The following is a 20,721-nucleotide window of genomic DNA, read 5'->3' as shown; positions in this document are numbered from 1 at the left end:
GTGTGCCGGCCTGTGTATGTGTGTGTGTGCGTGTGTGTGTAGGTGAAAGAGCTCAGTGTGTGACTGCGTGTTTCAAAATAAGACTATGTGAATGTGTTTAGCCAGCCAGACTGGCTAGACATTAGAGACTTGATTAAAGTAAACCAAGAAGCAACTCACATGAACAGAAAATATAAGACCATCTAAAATGTATAAATACAAATACCAACAGAGTACAGGTAGACGTAACTGACTTAGATATATAAATGAGCCAGATAGTATTTGTATAAAAGTTGCTTTATAAATTTAGTTGAAACTAAGTTGAAATATATGAGGGGAGTACAATCTCAAAGTAATTAACATTTGTGTCTCATACTGCTTAGCCTTGGGTTTAATTAATGGGGTGCTGTGTGCATTGAGTCTATAATTCTGCCTGTATTTGTGTGGGTTCTGTGCCTATGCTTCGGATTCCTACCACAGTCCAAAGACATGCTGGTGGGTCAAAGTTTGACCTAGGTGTGAGTGTGTACAGAGCTCCATGTCTGTGTGTGCCTTGTGGTAGACTGGTGCCTCATTCAGGGTGTTGGACAGGGATGAGCTCCAAATCCCCTGCAAAGCTGAGATAGATAAAACAGTAAAAAAGTAACATGAAAAATAAGACTAGGACCCCTGGTCTTCACTTTAGAAGTAAGACCTCAAAAATAGTTTATAGTTCTCAGATTGACAGGGAGTGAGCTTCAGAGCTGTGGAACAAGGTGGCTAAAATCACGTCCTGAAAATACTAAAGGAACTTTTAAAAGATGTGCCTTAGCGGAGAGTTAGGCCCTGCTCATTTCACAGTTAGTAATTAAAATGTAAAGCATTGCAGGGCTCAGAGTATAAGGCTGCAGAGGGTAAAAGTTAAAAATTTTAAGTCAATGTGCTGAATAATGGAGAGCCAGTGCAGAGATGCCACAGTTGGGGCAATGTGATCCCAGAGCCTTAAATGTGTTAGGAGTCACACAGTGGAGTTTTAACCATTTGGTTTATTTAGAAGGTGAACAGAGAGACCCGCTGTAAACTTATTACAATAATCTAGTTTACAGTATTTAGTCACTTTATAAATAAAATAATTACTAATGTATGCATTCCATACATTAAATTTGTACTTGTGCCTTTTTGTAAGCTAACCCAGCAGATAATTATATTATTTATAATAGCATTATCATAGCATAAATGTAATTATTAACACAATTATTGATGTTCTTCCTATTCTCTGTTGATAAGTATTGCTCCATATTGGTGGATATTCAGTTTTTATGAGCCCAGTACTTGTATTTCTCTTGCAAGGTTTTAAACTCTACTCAAACCCCAAGTTCAAGGTCGTTCTCTGCATTTGATTAAAATTGTGTACAATATTGTACACATGCAGTAATTTGACTTTGTTGATGTGTAGATTGTTAAAATAACTGTATTATCCAGTTGAAGATTAGAAATATAATTTGTGTGGGGGATTCACTATGGTTTTATATTTATTTTTATTTTAGCATGGGATTCAAAAATATGAAAGCAATGTATTAACATTGATCCAACAGTTAAAACGTTTTTGTGTTCATTTATTCAATTATTCTTACCTTCATCTTAACATATGACATCTACTGTACATAAAAGATCAGATGTTAACATTTGTCAAATTGTATCATCTTGTATTATAATATGCAGGTACTTTTTATTTGTGGTGGGGGTAATGTGCTTTTGAACCTGACTGAAAGGCCTTGTCCTCTTGTCTTGTGATTTCAGGCTCAAAGGCCAGTGCTGGGGAAAGGGCTCCTCTTGAACAGCAGCACAGTGAGGAAGAGTGGGGCTCCAGTCTGATGCAGGAGACAGAGCTCACTGCTGCAGAAGGGAAAGAGAAATTCAGTGAGCGGCACACAGAGAGCAGACAGAGTGTGGAGGATCTGGACTTTGTGCCCATGATGAAGACAGAGCCTGAGAGTGAGACACCTGGGTTGTTAGTTTATAATGATTTCACAGAGAATGTTAATTTGGACACTAACAATATAACACAAGGTTGTAACGAAATGGGCTGTGTCTCTGTACTAGAGCACAAAGAAGAACTGGATGTTTTCAATCTTACAGATCAGCACATGGAGCCCCAGTTGATTGACCCTGCAGAGCAGCAGACTGATGCACCTGTTGAAGAGATCAGTACTACGTTACAGCACCCAGAGCCAAATAAATTAAAAAGTCACTGGCACACTCATAAAGGGGAGAGAGCATTCAGTTGCAGTCAGTGTGAGAGGAGTTTTAGTTGCTGAAACCATTTAAAAACTCACCTGCTTATTCACACAGGAGAGAAGCCTTTCAGCTGCAGCCTGTGTGAGAAGAGAGTTAGTCAGGTAGCCTATTTAAAATCAATATTTTTTTTAATTTATTCACACAAGAGAGAAACAAATTAAATGTAGTCAGTGTGTTAAGAGGTTAAGTTTGGCAAGGAAGATAAAAACCCACCAGGTTGTTCACATAGGAGAGAAACCATTTACCTGTAGCCACTGTGGGAAAAAATTTAGTCTGGCAGGCAATTTAGAAGCCGACCAACTAATTCATACAGGAGAGAAACCTTTCAGCCTAAGTCTATGTGGGAAACATTTGAGTCAGTTAAACAACTTAAAAACTCACCATAATTTCCACAGGTGAGAAACCCAGTCTACAGTCAGCTACAGTCAGTGTGGAAAGAGTTTTAATATGTCAAGTCTCTTAAAAAGACACCAGCTTGTTCACATAAGAGATAAACATAGGATAAGACAATACACAGAAAGCTAGAATTGTACAATGATGAATGCATTTTAAAAAATCAAATTACTGTCTTTTCTCTAATCTATTGTGGCATGGCTATATCGTGACATAAATGAGTCTGAGGTCTTTAATCTCAGCAGAACTCACAGGTGCCTGCAACTGTATTGTATTTTAGATATACAATCCCCTCACCTTAAATGTGCATCATCATGATTTTTAAGTTACACAAAATATTGCTCATGCAATTGATCTCCAATATTCTCTAAATCCAACCATTACATTTGTTTTCACAACAGTAAATTATTTAATATAAATTGACATTTTTTTGTATTTTTTTGCATTACAAAGATATGTTTTTTTTTTCAATTAATGTTGCAAGCAGTTACTTATGGACATTGAAAATTGTTTACTTTCTTTGTCTAAAAAAATGTAACCATAAACTCACTCCTCAATACTAAGTACTTTTACAACAAAAATGTGGATTTCACCCATTTGCAGTAAACTAATTTGAAACTCAGTTGTATATCTATTTATACGCAGCAAATCAGCTAGTGTTAAATCAACTCAAAACTTTAACAGTTTTTCAGTGTTTATATGGCTCCACATTCACCAGAGTTAAATTAGCACTTCCTAAATACTTTGAGCCTAAACTCTGACAGTGTTATTTTCAGAATTATCTGAGTTATTTGTACACTTCAGCATGTGTGCAGTAAGTGCAGTGTAAAGTGCTCACACTATCCAGAGTTTTTTAACAAAACTGTGGTGTCAATTAATTAACACTATTAGTGTTAAGTAACACTGAATAGGAGAGTGAATACAAATTCTTAAATTTCATTTTCTGTCCCCTTGATTTGTGTGCAGTATATTTAAAACCACTGAAGTAAAATGCTGTTTAGTTGTATGTTTTCTATGTGTGAAAGTTAACCTATAAAACAGGCAAACACAGGTAAAGTCCACTTTAAACTGTTTTTATATGTGAAAAAATGGTTTAAACATTTGTTTTCGGTGACATTTATGCAAGTGGAACAAAAGTTTTAAAAAAAGACTTATGAATAGCTACAACACGTAAATCTTAATTCTATGGTGAAAGGTAAGGAGAAGAAGCACGTTTAGGATGTGCAGCCTCCTCAGGTGTGAGGGAGAGAGGAGCAAAAAAATAAGGCAAAGAAGAACATAGGATGGAGCAGGTAGAATAGGTAACGCAGGTGTCACGCAGTATCACGCGGTTAATCGCGTCATTTGACGTCATGCCGGAAACTATCCGGCGTCACCTTGTAAAACCGCCAGGGGGAGCTTAACCTCTCATGTACAGCATTGCTCAGTTGGACAAAAGTACACAACCTACCTTTATCAGAAATATTTATGCATCAAAGCCTTTACCGAAGATATTACTAATAGTATTAATAATGGATAACTTTGGACAAGCTGTATACTCAAAGTATAATTTCTTTAGCACATTTGTACAAGCACTTGGAATCTGTCCAAGCCATACTTTGTCAGGCATTTTGTTTTACTTCAACGGGCATAAAAACGTCCTTGCTTTTAACAGGGCATTTCATAATTTCTAACTACGAAAATGATTTAAAATGCGACACTTATCATTCAACTAGAGCTCAAAATATCACAAGGATCCTCAAGAGCACAGCAAAGACTGTATTAAAAGATACTTGTATGTATCAACGCTTTCTTTTCCGTATACCAGATTTTATGGAACCACTCCAGAAGGGTGTCAGCCAGTCAGATTCCAGGAATCGGTACTTTAAAGGAAAAATACACACCGGTATTCCATTTCTCCCTAACGATTTTAAGCATCGAAGTATTTAACTAGCATGTGAAATAGTGTGTGAAAAAGTGGTAGTTTTAAGCTTTTCTGCTAATACAATATGGAATCTTGTATCTAAAGAATTTAATAACGATATGATTATATTTGTGTACTGCGACAGGGCTGTGTAGGGCTGTTTTGCCTCCCTCTTAATGCGACTTCCATTGTAGCCTACTGGTCTATATGCCCGACTACCAACTCATGGGTTGTGTGTTCAAATCCAGCTGGTGCTAGACTTTTCTTTTAACAAACATTTCTTCGAAAAAATAGAATAGCGATATTATGGACAATCAATTGACTTTTATATTTCAAAATATCACAACATGATCGATTCTAACTCATTTTTGATAACAATGAATAGTCACCTTCTTCCCTTCTGACAACGGTCCCTGCTTCTGCTTCCTGCTTCTATTGAGTGTGTGCAATAGAGTAAATTTTTATAGAGAAATGGAGGCTGGACGGTATGCGTTACAATAGAAACATTTATATTGATTTAAATCGTATTCTGATTTAAATCACAAACGCGTGTTTAATTATATGTGTTTTTTAATCATAATCAGGCTAATGCAACATAAATTTATACAGTATCTTTGTCTTCTAAGTATCTTAATAAACTTTCAGCATAGCTTTCTACCCGTTTAGATTTATATTTCTTGGGATTTTGGGACCAAACGTGGAAGGATTAGATTGTAATCGTTTTTATTTGTCAAATACGTGATTGTATTTCTGAATGTTATGTGACACCTACAGTAGTCCACTGTTTTAAATACATCGAATTAAGAAAGTTATGTGTAGCACTTTAGATCTTTTTTTCTGAACCAGTGAAAATCTGATCATGTTTCTCTATAACAATAATAAAAAACTTTATTTTACATATCGCCTTAAAAAGTGGCATCTCAAAGCAATACAGTAGATCGAAAAACAGTTAAAAGGGACCAAAGTAAATACCAGACAAACGCAAACGCGTTTTTAATAAAATGCTTTTATTCATTCAGCAGAGAGTGAGAGGGACATCCAGCAGAGAGAGACACACACACCGGTTTCCATTGACAAAATTGTTTTTTTTCCAATTCCTCTTGTCTAACAGGAATGTTTTGTTTGTGAACAGACTGTTAGACTAGAGGAAAAGAGCGCCTCCTTCTACGAACCATTTCGTTGATCTGATCACGAATTCTTCTCCAGTCGCACGCAGTAAGGGTTGAGAATCTCTGATTCACCATGCTACTAATGGTTTCCCGGAGATTGCAAGGCAAGGCACTTTTGCCTCTGGACCCATCGAAATTTACAGACGTGGTCCACCCCCAGTAAATTTCAAAAGTCACAAGATTTCGAAACACGAGGGCGGCGTAGCGGTCGGCTCTTGCTTTCCCGTCTATGCCGATGCACTGCAAGTACAACCCCCCCTCCATCTCCTGAGTGATGGGTAGCAGTTGGACATCTGGGAGAATTATTCGTCCCACTGGCATCTGTGAATTCCGCTGTGCTTCCTGGGGGGAGATAGACGGCGGGGACAGCATCAACAATTTCCTGAGCGGTGGTGAGCGGAGAGGCCGGGATGGAGTGTCCTGAGGCGGTGTGTGCTCTGCGGGGGGCAGAGCTTCCGCGAGGCATTGCAACCTGCGTGGCGGGGAGAGGCACTTTTCGGGAGACAGCTGCTCAACTGTTTGACTGCTGGAACATACTGTCTCCTTCCTCTGCATTTTCAGGAGTGTCTCTAGCCTCCCAATCCTCCCCAGTAATGCATCGTACTGCTCCCACTGCTGCCGAAAAGTCTCCACACAGGTGCTGCTTCTACAGGTTGGCACCCTGGCCAGTGGCCAAGAGCAGAGACCCACGGCCTGTGGCAAAATAACATAATTCATGTAAGAAATAAAGTCACACAGTAGTATTCATCAGTCGCGGAACAGACGTCAAAATAAACTTTTCTTTCTTTCCGTCTTACCGCTTTCTTTTTTACTGTCCTGGTGGTAGATTTCGAAGATCGTTTCACCCGTGCTGTGTTTTCTTGAAGAACAGGCTACGAAGAAATAATTATAATTGAATTTAAAATTCAAAACGGCAATAATACCTTGTAATATGCGCTGTAATCGCGTATTTCAGATGAAGTCTGCTGTATTTGCTTACCCTTCGCTCTTTGGAAGCTGGGGTGGCAGAAGCACCCCGTCTCTTCCCGTAAAAGGTCTTGGTCTCCATACTGTACTGTGGTCGCTGTAGTGCAGGTTTGCAGTTTTTTTTGTGATGGGAACTCACCCAATCCCTTGGTGTATTTATGCTATATTCACATGTACAGCTAGAATGTTCATTGTCTTCCAATGAAAGGCGGGTGCCTTTTGCCAAAGTCGGGAGACATTAGAGGCTTGCCACACCCGGACTGTTAAACCAACGCATTAGCACATCAAAGCCCATTGAGGACCTGGGAGCAATAGTTGCTTTGTCCCTTGATTTACTGATCTGCATTAATTATGGAAATCGAGTTCCTGCTCTTTGCAGACGACCTGGTCCCGCTGTCGCCCACAGAACAGAGGCTGCGCCAGAACCTGGCACTGCTGGAGCAGCACTGTCAGACCTGGGCGTCGACAGTCAATCTGGACAAGACCAGAGTTATGGTTTTCCAGAAAAAAAGCCAGACCTCAGGGAAACAGGTACAAATTCACACTTAACAACACATTAACACCTAACAACGGGAGCAGGGACGAATTAGGCCAGTACCCACTATTGTTAAACATACAGAAAAGAATATTAAAGTATTGAATATTAGTATTGGCTTTAGTAAGCCATACAGAACATTAAAGTGCCCCTTTTCCATTCAGCGGGTGCCTGAGCCACTGTGTCCTATCTTCTGACAGTCACCGTTGTGAATGTCTGTAGAGTGTATCTTATTTTTATTACTATATTTTTGTATTATATTCCCTATTAATCAAACTCTAAGAGTATGTATCGGCTTGTCCCCTCCTCCCACCCCTCTCTGTGTACAGTAGAGCCTCCTGTCCAGCCAGCACATGTCCACAGACATTCACAACAGCGACATATCATAAAACGTTTGCACAAAAACACTTGAATTACTTATCCAGTCTCTCGAAATAAAGTTATTTTTCAAGCAATGCAACAAACGTCGGGCAATGTGTTTTTTTTTAATACAACATTGACAGCCACATCTTAAATCTTGTCAGTCAGGTCTTTTTTCTCTATTTGAATTGTGGTTTACACATCGCACGACTTTAAAAGCTAGAAAGACAGGTTTCGATTCTCATTAGCTGGCGAGCCTTGTTAACAAGAAAAACAGACAATACCCATGGAGGGGGAGGTCAAGCCAGAGAGAGAGTTTTTTACCCTCTGTCTAAAAACCCAAATAACCCGGGGCAGAGACTCCGGGGGGATCATTGCGTGGTACAGAGCGGAGCTCAGTCAATTCTTATGGAATGTGTTTCTTTCTTCTTTTTTTCAGCATGGAATAAACCTGTTACTTGATTCATATGGATGCCCGGTTCCGCCGGGGATTCAAAACATTTTTTATTTTTTTTTAATCGGGTATCGAAGGGAATAGGCAGTATAACCCTGTTCATGCACAAACTGTGGCATGTTACATTGATTTGGTTGTCTCCTCTTGCCAGAAAGCTCTAAATTGCATTTTGAGCGCGGTTTTTGACTTTTTTTAAATTGCATTTTGGGCGCGGACAGCACATACAAGGGTTAATGAACTGCGCCAAGAAATTTAAAATTTTTTCCAAGTCTTATTGTCTTATTGTGCGAGCTATCGACAAACTGACTGATGAAAATGATGAGCTACCGGCGATGCAAGTCCAAAGACGGCTATGGGCTGACCTCGGTGCGAACATTAGCCCGACATCGATAAGAAGAGTACGCAGGAGGCTTGGATGGAGATACAGAAAAACCAACACATGCCCCATGATAAGGCTAAAAAACAAAGAGTAAAAGACTCAAGCAAGCGCTCCAATGGATTGAACAGGGGGAGGCATTTCAGGATGTACTTTTCACCGATGAAACAACAGTGGCTCTGGAACAGTTTTCAACAATGGCATTTTGCAAAAAGGGGAGATATGTGGACAAGCCAAAGCCCAAACATCTTATTTCAAAATGTTGTGATATTTTGAAATAAGAAAGTCAATTGATTGTCCATACTATCGCTATTCTATTTTTTCAAAGAAATGTTTGTTAAAAGAAAAGTCCAGCACCAGCTGAATTTGAACACACAACCCGTGAGATGGTAATCGGGCACGTAGACCAGTAGGCTACAAGGGAAGTCACATGAAGCGAAAGGCGAAACAGCCCTACACAGCCCTGTCGCAGTACACGAATATAATCATATCGTTATTCAATTTTTTAGATACGCGATTCCATATTATATTACTAGAAAAGCTTAAAACTACCACTTTTTCCACACGCTATTTCACATGCTAGTTAAATACTTCGATGCTTAAAATCGTTAGGGAGAAATGGAATACCAGTGTGTATTTTTCCTTTAAAGTACCGATTCCTGGAATCTGACTGGCTGACACCCTTCTGGAGTGGTTCCATAAAATCTGGTATACGGAAAAGAAAGCGTTGATACATACAAGTATCTTTTAATACAGTCTTTGCTGTGCTCTTGAGGATCCTTGTGATATTTTGAGCTCTAGTTGAATGATAAGTGTTGCATTTTAAATCATTTTCGTAGTTAGAAATTATGAAACGCCCTGTTAAAAGCAAGGGAGTTTTTATGCCCGTTGAAGTAAAACAAAATGCCTGACAAAGTATGGCTTGGACAGATTCCAAGTGCTTGTACAAATGTGCTAAGGAAATTATACTTTGAGTATACAGCTTGTCCAAAGTCATTCATTATTAATACTATTAGTAATATTTTCGGTAAAGGCTTTGATGCATAAATATTTCTGATAAAGGTAGGTTGTGTACTTTTGTCCAACTGAGCAATCTTGCTTTCATAAAATATACCAACATTTTAATGACTGATGATTAACATGCTGCAATACACAGTTCAAAATTAAAAGCTCAAATGCTGTACATGAGAGGTTAAGCTCCCCCCGGCGGTTTTACAAGGTGACGCCGGATAGTTTCCGGCGTGACGTCGAATGACGCGATTAACCGCGTGATACTGCGTGACACCGCGACACGCCCACCGGGGTATGCCGCGGAATACCCCACCCATTTTGAATGGCAGCATCTGTACTCTTCTCGTTACCACACATATGGAGTTTGCGTGAGTGACGAGTAACGAGCTCGATCAGACCCAATCTACTACTTTCATCCAATACAGCCCTTTATTTGGCTTTAAACTCCACCTGTTACCCCTCACACTCAAAGTTTCAGAAAAAGGGTTTTAATTTAAGCTTTGCCCAGCAGTGTTTGAACAGACAGAAGAAATAGAAGCGCCATTCGCGCCAGTTTAGCATAGTAACCACTAACTCCAATAATCCACTAATAATAATTATTATTATTATTATAAAAGCGAAAGAATCCCAGCTTCTGCATAAAAAACACAAAATTTAAATGTTAAAGTTTTTATTGATACACAAGCGATAACAACTTACACTATTAAGTTCCACATAAAATTAAATAAGATACAAAAGCAAAGAATAAAAACACTAGACAATTTTTGTGCAAGGCAAGAGGCATCACAAAAAAAGTTTCCAACATGACCTGCTGAAACATGACTTGTGATCCATCACCATTTGATTGCAACAAGCTTGGGCCATAATGTAAACTTCCAGACCCTCTCAGTCTCTTTCTCCCCAAATCTTCTCCAGTGGATCAAAATGTAGTCTCTCAAATAAGACAGCCTTCTGTATCACTGACAGAGGCAGAGTTTTTTCCATTCTATATACCAATGTAGTTCTAGTCTTCCATAAAGCTTCACTTAGGCAACAGATGACCTGCCAGGCTTTTCTTTCTTCCGATTTCGATAGCTTCTCAAGTCCATATCCATAGAGCACTACCTGGGGGTCACTTATACCGCAAGCCAGAAAGCACCTTATCCAGCTGTTAGCCAATGTCCACACCTCTTTTGCGATGCCACAGTCCCACAGGACGTGCCGGATGGATTCTTCTTGTCCGCATCCTTCCACTGGACACCTTGATGTCTTCCCCATGCCTCTCGAATACATCACAGCCTTTGTTGGTAAAACTTCATGTGCAATCAACCAGCACATGTCTCTGTGTCTGTTCAACAAAACCGTGTGGCCAACCCTTTTCCAAACATGGCTGGGATCCCCAGCCACAAGGCCACGAATATGACATACTGCACCTCTACCCTGCACAACAAGTTCCAACCTTCTTGCACTTGTCAACACATCCAGGGCCTCATTTTCCAAATTCCATTCCCTTAAAAATTTCTTTATGATAAAATATGAATATGGGAGGTTAAAAGCAACAGGTGCTGTTAAAGGGACCTCTAAAACTTTAAATGTCCTTAAATAAAAACCACACAAAAAGCGAGACGTAAAGGATACTTCCCCCCTGTTCCCTACCGCTAAAGACAAATGTAATGATACTTATTTGTACATTAGGAAAGTGAACAGTTCAGGCATGCCTTTTCCACCCATTTACACCTTTTTTTCTACAACCACCCTCTTTACTCTCTCCCATTTTGACCCCACATTTTCCTCTTCACTCCAGTTTCCATATTGCATCAGCACACATTTATTTTTATTCAGCTTGGCCCCTGATGCGCCGCAAAACTGGGTTGTCACCTCCAAGCTATTTCTGACTCCCTTATAATCTGTACAAAAAACATTTACATCGTCCATGTATAGTACAGTTCTCACCTCTTGGGCCCCACTCCCAGGGATTTTAATGCCTTCAATCCCATTCTCCATTCTTAAGGCTTGTGCCAGTGGTTCTATGCAGCAAACAAAAAGGAGTGGGGATAACGGACAGCCTTGGCAAACACCGCAATTCACATTAACCACATTTGACATGCTTCCATTAATCATTATTCTACTTCCTATACCCTTATATAATAACCTTACCCAAGTGAGGAACCTGGTTGAAAGCCCCATCTTTTGTAGTACTCTAAACATATACTCATGAGAGATACGATCGTAAGCTTTCTCAAAATCCAAGTTTAAGACCGCTAATCCAATATTCCTCTCTCTCGCATAACCTATGGTATCTCTAATCAGTATTAGGCTGTCCATGATCCTCCTCCCTGCCACACCACAAGCTTGATCTGGATGAACGACCTCACTCAGGACAGATTTTAATTGAAGCGTTAAACACTTGGAAAGCAGTTTAAGATCACAATTCAATAAAGTTATCGGTCGCCAATTTGCCAGGTCTATGCGATCATTCTTTTTGAATAGTAAGATCACAACTCCCGTCTTAAAGCTGTCCAGCAGTTCTTCTAAAAACTCAAATTCTTTAAAAATGGTTAAAAGATCCAATGCTAAAATATCCCAAAAGGCCCTGTAAAACTCAATGGGTAAACCATCCAACCCTGGAGTTTTACCCGTTTTGAAGGTCTTCAAACTTTCCATTAACTCTTCTACAGAAAGGCCTTTTGATAACGCAGTATCGTCTTTTACACTCTTTGGAATGACTTGCACAAATTTTTCTAACAAATCCTTAGACACTTGTTTCTTTCCAAACAACTCCCCATAGAAATCCTCAGCTATAGTCAACATGTCTTCCATACAAGTTTTCAAAAACCCCTCTCGTCCCTTCAATGCTGACATTAGTCCCCTCCCCGCAACCCTTTTCTTGAAAAAGAATCTTGTACATTTTTCCACCTTCTTCAAGCTCTTTCACTTTGCTTTGAAACATTTTTTTTTAATCTTTTCTCTAGAGAGATTTAAAAGCTCATTCTTTAATTCTTTGATTTCCTCACTGAAGTCCCACCCCTCTTCTAATAACTTAACATACCTCTGCAATCTCTTTTGTAATCCGTTTTCAACCCTTCGTATCCTAGCCTGTTTTCTCCTCCCCATCTCTATGAAGAATGCTTTTGTACGCTCCTTCACCTCCTCCCACCACTGTGCTCTTGTGCCAAACAGGTCATACAAAGACTGCCATTCCTTATCTTTCCCTGAACCTGGTTCTCACTGCCTTCTCTTTCTAAATCCTCCAGAAGTGAAATATTCAGCTTCCACACACCCTTCCCCACAGTAACAGCCTTTGGAATAGCAAGTGTACATGACAGTAAACAATGGTCAGAGAAAAAAACAGGGGTTAGGCCTGCGGTCGTGCAAGTAAAATCACGTATCAAAACAAAATGCGTGAGGCTTGGGTCCCATTAGACTAGTCCCATGTGAAACCTGCCCTCCCCTGACTAAGAAGTTTGAAGCCATCTTTCAGTTTAAAATCTTTACATAATGTTTGCAATAATATTGATGATTTATCAAATTGGACCCGCCTCTCGCCCCTCATTCTGCCTTCTCTTTCTAAAAGAGAATTAAAATCCCCAGCTAAAACCACTGGTTCCCATCCCAATAAATATACTCAGTTCCTGAATTAGGACATATCTGTCATGTGAGCAACTCAGACAATATATATTTAAGAGTTTAAATTAGACATTCATGAAACCCAGATACACCACCAGTGCTTTCCCTGGTTTCACTACAAGGTGCTGACGTACCTCTACCATCTTATTTTTAATTAGAACAGCTATACCATCAGATTTATTTTCTTTGGACCCACACCAGATTGATGGGCCCAATGTCCCCAGTTCTTCCATATCCTTATAGCAGTTTTAAAGGGTAACCCACACTCCTGTAACAACACAATATCAGCATTTACTTTCCTCACAAATGATAGTATATTCCTTACCCTTAACTTAGAGCGAATGCTTCTCACATTTATTGACACAATATTAAGAGCCATACTTAAAGTAGGACCAGGGGAGACTAAAAGCTCTGGCTACAATCATTCAGTAGGTGACACCTACTATACAGCCCCCCCCCCCCCCCCCTTTTGCTTTAATTGTCTCCATAGGATATATCTCCACCTGCCCTCCTTGAGTCTCTGGTTCTAAAGCTTGGTCAGTAAGATCACATATATTGGAGACATCTAAACCCATGGGAGAACCTACCTGAGGACTCGGAAAATGATCTTCCCTCACTCTTCTACTCGGAGTTAAATCATTTTCTAAATCCAATGTCTCTTTTAGACTGCACCCTCTGTTCTGTACATTTCATTTGAGCACTTTCAGTCTCCACAGGTGGCAGGCTATTGGAAAAGATGCTACCAATCAATTCAGATTCCACCTCACTTTTTGCAACATCATCATTCTCTTTTACCTCCCCCTCATCCCCTTCACTCCATTCTGAACCCTCGCTCTCTTTTTCACCACTTTCTTCAACATCAACCACATCCAGTTCCTGATCCATAACCACTGCTCCAGCCCTAAATGCCTCTTCAAACTCTTCCCGTTTTTGCATTGGTCTTCCCAGTTTTGTTTTATTTGCAAAGGAATTTGGACAGTCTTTAAACACATGACCTTCACACTCACAGAGATAACATTTCCTCACGCTTGTACATTCAGTATATGCATGTCCAATTTCCTTGCATATACCACACACCACCTTTGTACAGGCATCCACAAAGTAACCCAGCTCCCCACATCTCCTGCATGGTTTTGGCTGCCCTTGGTAGAACACAAGGCCTCTATTTTCACCTAATCCAATCAAAGAAGGAATGTGTTTAAATCCACCATAACCATTTTTTGTCTTCATGCAATGAAACAGGTACTCTCCATGCACAGTTCCAGATGCCATTATCATCCAAGACTTTCTGAAGCTCACCTTTCACTAGACAATACTTGGGCAACCGTGTCACAACATCTTCCTTCATCACCGTCTCATTAAACATGCGAACAATCACAGTCCTATTAATTAATAATAATTGCTTACACTTATATAGCACTTTTCTGGACACTCCACTCAAAGCGCTTTACAGGTAATGGGGACTCCCCTCCACCACCACCAGTGTGCAGCATCCACCTGGATGATGTGATGGCAGCCATACTGCGCCAGAACGCTCACCACACATCAGCTTTCAGTGGGGAGGAGAGCAGAGTAATGTAGCCAATTCATAGAGGGGGATTATTAGGAGGCCGTGATTGGTAAGGGCTAATGGGAAATTTGGCCAGGACGCCGGGGTTACACCCCTACTCTTTTCGAGAAACGCCCTGGGATTTTTAATGACCACAGCGAGTCAGGACCTCGGTTTTAAGTCTCATCCGAAGGACGGCGCCTGTTTACAGTATAGTTTCCCCGTCACTATACTGGGGCATTAGGACCCACACAGACCACAGGGTGAGCACCCCCTGCTGGCCCCACTAACACCTCTTCCAGCAGCAACCTTGGTTTTTCCCAGGAGGTCTCCCATCCAGGTACTGACCAGGCTCACACCACATTAGAAAGATCCATCAGCTTCTGCCATTCAAACATTCTAATCAGGCCCACATCTTTTTTTCCTCCTCTATTTTCATCCAAAATTCTTCCAGTAACTTCACCAATTGAAACTAATGTCAAAACCAATTCCCTTCAGCAAAGTGATTAAGCATTTGACATCATTTGACTTTCTGTAACACCTTCCTTGAAAAGTCCAACCATGAAATATCACCCGAGTGAGCCGAAACCTCACCACCCTTATACACCAAACATGCGCAAAAGTAACAGCACATGCCGACTCTACAGGCCGCCATGGCCGTTACAAATGTGTCAAAAGCAAACTAAACCTAAACCGAAACCTCATCTGTGCACCAAACCCACCAAAACCCTATTCCCTTAATCTTACACTTATACAAAAACTCCACTCTCGACTTCTGGGTTCAACCCTTTACATCTCGAACACTGGTTAGAGACTCAGTGTGTCCCAGGCTCAGCAGTTATATAGGACAGGACTCGGCGAGCTGCAGGTGAAACTCGTTGTTCTGCGCTCCCCGTGCGGAATGCGTGTCTCCTCCCTCCAGACTCATCAAACCGCCTTCATACTCTACAGCGGGAAAAAAAAACTCCCTTTACTGTCTTCATACAGTACATCCCTCTTAAATCCCAGAAACACAGAAACTCCGGGGCGTTTCTATGAGTCAGTACTGGGTTTCTCTGTTCGAGGTTACAAGCAAAAACAATAAAAGTGCTGAAAGCAGGAAGATATTTCTGCTCGTAGGCATAAACATGTAAAAATTAATTTTCTGATTCCTCAAACCTAATAAAATCCATGTAAGTCTCCTTTTCGTCCCCAATGCATATAACTGAATATAAATCAGTCAAGTTCAGCTACTTTTCTGATGTATATGAATACACTAGTTCTGGCGCAGCTGTTACAACAAAGATACTTAAGAACTTTTTTTTCATACGAGCTCTTGCCGTTTTTAAATTGAATATTTTTTTCACTTCGGTAAATCACACGAAACACCAGCAACACTCATTGTAAGCATCTGACCAATCACATTCCTGAATTTTAAACCCATTTAGTATTTATTTTTAACTTGTTTTATTTATTTTTTAAAATTTTACACACCTGTTTTAAGTATTCTTGCCATTTTTAGCATATTGTAAGTGGATTTTTTCAAACATTTTATTTTTTAAATCATATCAACCCATTGTAACTTCACATTGATAATTCCTGAGCTTTATAACTGTGTATTATTTCTTTTTACCTTGTTTTATTTTATTTTTTTTATTTTACAGAGCTTTTTAATATATTGTGAGCATTTTAGTGTCATTTTAAAATAGGACGATCAATGCTCCTGACTTTTAAACCTGTATTTATTCTGACATTATTCTCTCCACCTGCAGATGAGGGAGGTATTTGATTTTAAATTTGTTGATTTGGGGGGAAAATGTACATTCATTTCCTTGTATGTATCACCAGTGGGAAACTTTTTTTGGATGAATTGCATTTTTGGATGAATTGCAATCTTTACTTCAAGGCCTTCAGGCTGATATAGAAATGACGGGAGATTTAAATGACACATTTGATAAATCAGACAGGAACAGCATAACATCTAAAATGGCAGAACCCTCCAAAGTATTGAAAAAATTCCGGCACATTCATAATAAATACAATTTATTTAATTTAAAGCATAACATTTGCTTTAAAAAGAAAACCACAATTTGTACGATATCATATTTCAATATCGACATTCAGATGAAGAATTTGAGGATTTGAATATCAATGGAGAGTACATCGATTTTGGGACAATGTTTGCATCTGAATAATCCTTCCTCCTGGAAAGAAGGAAAAAAAAGTTTTGAGTCTCAGTCTTCAGGATCCCCCCCAAAAAACGTGCAAATTTGTTTCCGATGTATTTTGGATAAAGATATAACTTTCATAGAAGATACATTTTATCAGTTGAATGCAGTCGATACTTTCGACTTTTTATATGATGATAGGACCTACATTTAGGGCTCAGTACTGATAACACTGCTGCTATTGATGGAGTAGAAATAAGTGATGTACTGGCAGTTTTTTTTCTGAGGCAAGAGGTCCTAGAACACCTCCTATAAAAATGTTAAGATTCAGAGCAAGAAATATTTTTCCACCTCACCTAATGCTATTGCATTAACGAGGCTGAAGTTGGCTTCTTATTCGCCAGCTGCTGCTTTGTGTTTTTCGTTCCATCTTAAATGCTACTGCTGTGATGTTATGTCGTCTTTCGCCTGTAGATGGCTCTCTACAGTCATTTTTAAAAATACTTATCCGGATGTATTATTGTACATTTCCTCAGTAAAGGGGAATATGTAAGTAGAGACTGTCCAAATTGCATTTTTGTATGAAACACATTTCAGAAACACAACTCACAATAAAACAAACTGGCATGTTATACCACGAGTAAATAAGACAAAGGCAAAACGTAAATTCACTGGCACTTCCTGCATATTTTCCACGACCTTGCCTTCTGATCATAAAAAGTCTCAAACTCTTGCATTTTACAAGAAATTTTAATATAGCCGTTTTAAATGGGACATTTAGAACATGGCATATGAGACTAAATGGTTAACTGAGGATGAGCAGAGGGTGATCGAACCTACCTCCTGGTTATAAAAATGTCTAAAAATTCTGACACAGATGTGTGATAGACAATGGAAAAGACTATCAAAATCCTGAACTTCAGGACATTGTACTGTACCGTTTTTTTAAATACGACCCTCTGAACATGGCAAGAGAGAATACATTGTCAAATGGTAAATGCAATGTTTGCTATATTTCTAGGGCCCTCCCTCCTGATTTTAAAATCATCTCATATTTCTGACATCAAGGTGTGAGACACAATATAACAGACTGTCAAAATCCTGAACTTCAGGACATTTTACGGTACCATTTTAAAAATATGACCCTCTGAGCATGGCATGTGAGAAAATGGCATGTGAGAATGCATTGGGAAAAGGTGAATGCAATTTCTGCTGAATTGCTATTGCCCTCCCTCCTGATTACAAACTCGTCTCACAATTCTGAGACTGAGGTGTGAGACACAATGTAACAGACACTATTAAATTGTGAAGTACAAGAGATTATACTGTTACGTTTTTTTTTAATATTGGCCCTCTGGCATGTGAGGACTTGTAGTCAACAAAATAGCACACATTCTGCCAATTTGCTTTGTCCGTCCTTCCTCGTTACCAAAACATCTTAGTATACCGACACTAAGGTAAATGTCTCTAAATCCAGAAGTTAAGTTGTCAAAGTATATCGGAGTCAACCGATACTGATCAGGTTCTGCTGCTGCTGAGCCCGCAGCCTTCACCATAAGGTCCAATTCCCCAAGCCTGTACCCTTCAGAAATTGCAGTATAGAATGAAAAAAACTCCAATAGATATCGGCCACTGTTGGCGATTTTCCTTTAAGAGAGATAGATAATACTTTATTAATCCCGTAGGGAAATTGACAAATGATTCTCCAGAAATTTTCACTTTCACTGAGACCGAGGAGTGTTAAGCTGTACATGAGTCTTTGTGGCTCGGTTGTTAACAAAAAGGGTGGTGGTTTGAGCCTTCCCAGGGACGCTATGAGCCTTTTAATGTACACACCCGTCTCACTTTACCTCCACGGCCGGTCTTGTACCGCAATCAAATACAGAGCCCGGAGGGGGCAGTAGGCTCGCAAATATAGCTCACTGTGTATATAATGAAGAAGCGGAGGTTAGTTTCTCATCTGCATGTTGCAGAGCCTTATGCAACTCGCAACAACAGTTGGGGTTTGATCCCTGCACGGGCTATTAGTTGAAAGACCATTGTAAATGACGTGTAACAGATTTATCCAGCTGGCTTCTTTGTTTCATACTAAATTGCTATCTTGAAACCAAAATAATTAGAAATATGGAACACAACTGTTGTTCCCCATGAAGGAAAGCTGTTTTACACTGACGTCACTCCTTTTTATTTAATCCAGATTTTAAAAACAACTCCGCCCTATCAAAGGAAAATGTTACACAAAAGTTGGAAAGCACACTCTGAATCCATCTGTATATTTGATTTCCGCAATCCGTTCAAGACTGCCTATGTTAATCGTAAGTGTATAGATGAAACATTTAATATATTGTTCAGTTTAAATCAAAATGCTTTACTACTACAAGAGAGAAGTATAGTATGGAGGATGCGACAAATGTGTGATTTCTTGGAAGAAAACTACTTTTCTTTGCGTTCGAAATTAATTCGAAACAATTGACACACAAACCCTTTGTTCCATTCTCCGCCCACTCTCGGTGTAAACAAGTCCCTCCTGGTCTCTGCTTGAAATGCACTTTCCTGCGTTTGCTTTGGTGTAACTGGCTTCCCCTGCATGGGCGAATGTGAAGAAGATCCTTAGTAAGTCATTGAAGAAAACCGAGAAGAGGTCGGAGTGGCCTCTGTCGTTCATCAACGATCCAGTCAGGCAGTACTCCTCTGTAAAGCGCCGTTCGTTCACATCGATTGGCTTTTTTTTGCCTTCATTCGTGCGAGTAGTAAAAGCAGACGCCCCTATTCTGCCGTGACCCAGATTCGCACCGGGGTTGTTGCGGCCACAACGCAAAGTACTGACCACTATACGATCACAGCGAGTTACCGAGACACACGCGGCAGGGCGGAAAGGGCTGTGCTCTCTTCGTGTGACATAATTCGGAAAAGTCCTGACGTTGCATTTCAACTGAGCCCCAGTATACATCGACCCTTCGACACTCTGAGTGACAACTCTCTTGCGTGTTTTCTCATATTTATGTAGTTTGCTTGCATGATGCCGGGAACAGCATGGTTGTTCGCTGCCATATAGTCTAGCGGTTAGGGTTCCTGGTTTTCACCCAGGCGGTTCGACTCGGTTTTGCCTCCTGCTTTCCAAAAGATCAGCACCGTGTACGAAAGAGCCGCATTAAAACTACTCGAACGTGCAAAACGTGCGAGAAGAGGGGGCGCTTGTTTCCAACCGAAACTTCTCGCGTGTGAGACGAGCTGATTATCGCTGTGGGAGGGTTACTCTGGTAGACAGGGCTGACCTTCGGCAATAGGATTTATGGTCTCCAAGATGATATTTGCACTTTCTGGAGAGGCGATTTTCTCCACTTCAGTAGCCCGATTTCGTCGATTGCGTGGAGAGGGCTGTAGAATGTGGCGCCGCCTTTCCTGCTCCGTCCATGACAGGCGTGCTGGTCTCTGGAGAGAGAGCACGGTCCATCAGCGCACTCCAATAAAGGCACTGGAAGCAGCTGAATCGCATTGGCGAAGCTCAGCGCTGGGCCGCTGGGCACGTCTTACCACCGTTTCCGTAGTGTAGTGGTTATCACGTTCGCCTCACACGCGAAAGGTCCCCGGTTCGAAACCGGGCGGAAACAGACATCTTTTGTCGCCAGGCACAAAAGGGGATTGGGGATTCGCCTAGCGCTGTGATCGAACAGACCCACTGGACCCACCTCTTAGTGTTGCGGGATCTGCACAGTGCATGTCACAGCGCATCCTGCTTTCACTTCAATGCGCGTCCTGATGTACCCCAGTCTCCCGCGTGACAGGTGGGGACAGGTGACAGGTCCTATACTAACGAGGAAGACATCGCTCTCTCCGAACCCCGGTATCGTGTCCCGACCCACCGTGCTGGAAGCCGACGCGTGCTGTGATTCCTTTACGGAGCAGAAATGACAACCGAGGAGCCGAGAGATCATTTCAGCATTTCGCGTCTGAACGGAAAACACAAACGACCAACTCGGAATGACTTGCCTTTGA

The 20,721-nt window shown here is 40.6% G+C and overlaps 1 protein-coding gene and 1 non-coding gene across 2 annotated transcripts; one reads left to right on the top strand and one right to left on the bottom strand.

Annotated features, from left to right (window-relative positions):
- Nucleotides 1-5,688: 5,688 nt before the first annotated feature.
- LOC148665813 (uncharacterized) lies at nt 5,689-6,769 on the bottom strand. The gene is made up of 3 exons (XM_088631683.1): nt 6,701-6,769; nt 6,519-6,593; nt 5,689-6,414 (listed from the first exon to the last, which is right to left on the bottom strand). Exons 1-3 carry the CDS (start codon nt 6,767-6,769, stop codon nt 5,689-5,691), a joined length of 870 nt encoding a protein of 289 aa, XP_088487809.1.
- A 13,494-nt stretch (nt 6,770-20,263) lies between these two features.
- Nucleotides 20,264-20,336, top strand: trnav-cac (transfer RNA valine (anticodon CAC)). The gene has a single exon. It is a non-coding gene; the product is annotated as a tRNA-Val (tRNA).
- Nucleotides 20,337-20,721: the final 385 nt, after the last annotated feature.

This window comes from Lepisosteus platostomus, chromosome 5 (genome assembly GCF_059453375.1).
Source record: "Lepisosteus platostomus isolate fLepPlt1 chromosome 5, fLepPlt1.hap1, whole genome shotgun sequence".
Lineage (NCBI taxonomy): Eukaryota > Metazoa > Chordata > Actinopteri > Semionotiformes > Lepisosteidae > Lepisosteus > Lepisosteus platostomus.
This window is presented reverse-complemented; position numbering and strand designations above follow the sequence as displayed.

Coding starts and splice junctions, on each gene's coding strand:
- LOC148665813 (XM_088631683.1), bottom strand. CDS start 6,769: ATGGAGACCAAGACCTTTTACGGGAAGAGACGGGGTGCTTCTGCCACC. Junction 6,594..6,700: donor CAGCTTCCAAAGAGCGAAGG/GTAAGCAAATAC, acceptor ATTTCTTCGTAG/CCTGTTCTTCAAGAAAACAC. Junction 6,415..6,518: donor GGACAGTAAAAAAGAAAGCG/GTAAGACGGAAA, acceptor ATTTTGCCACAG/GCCGTGGGTCTCTGCTCTTG.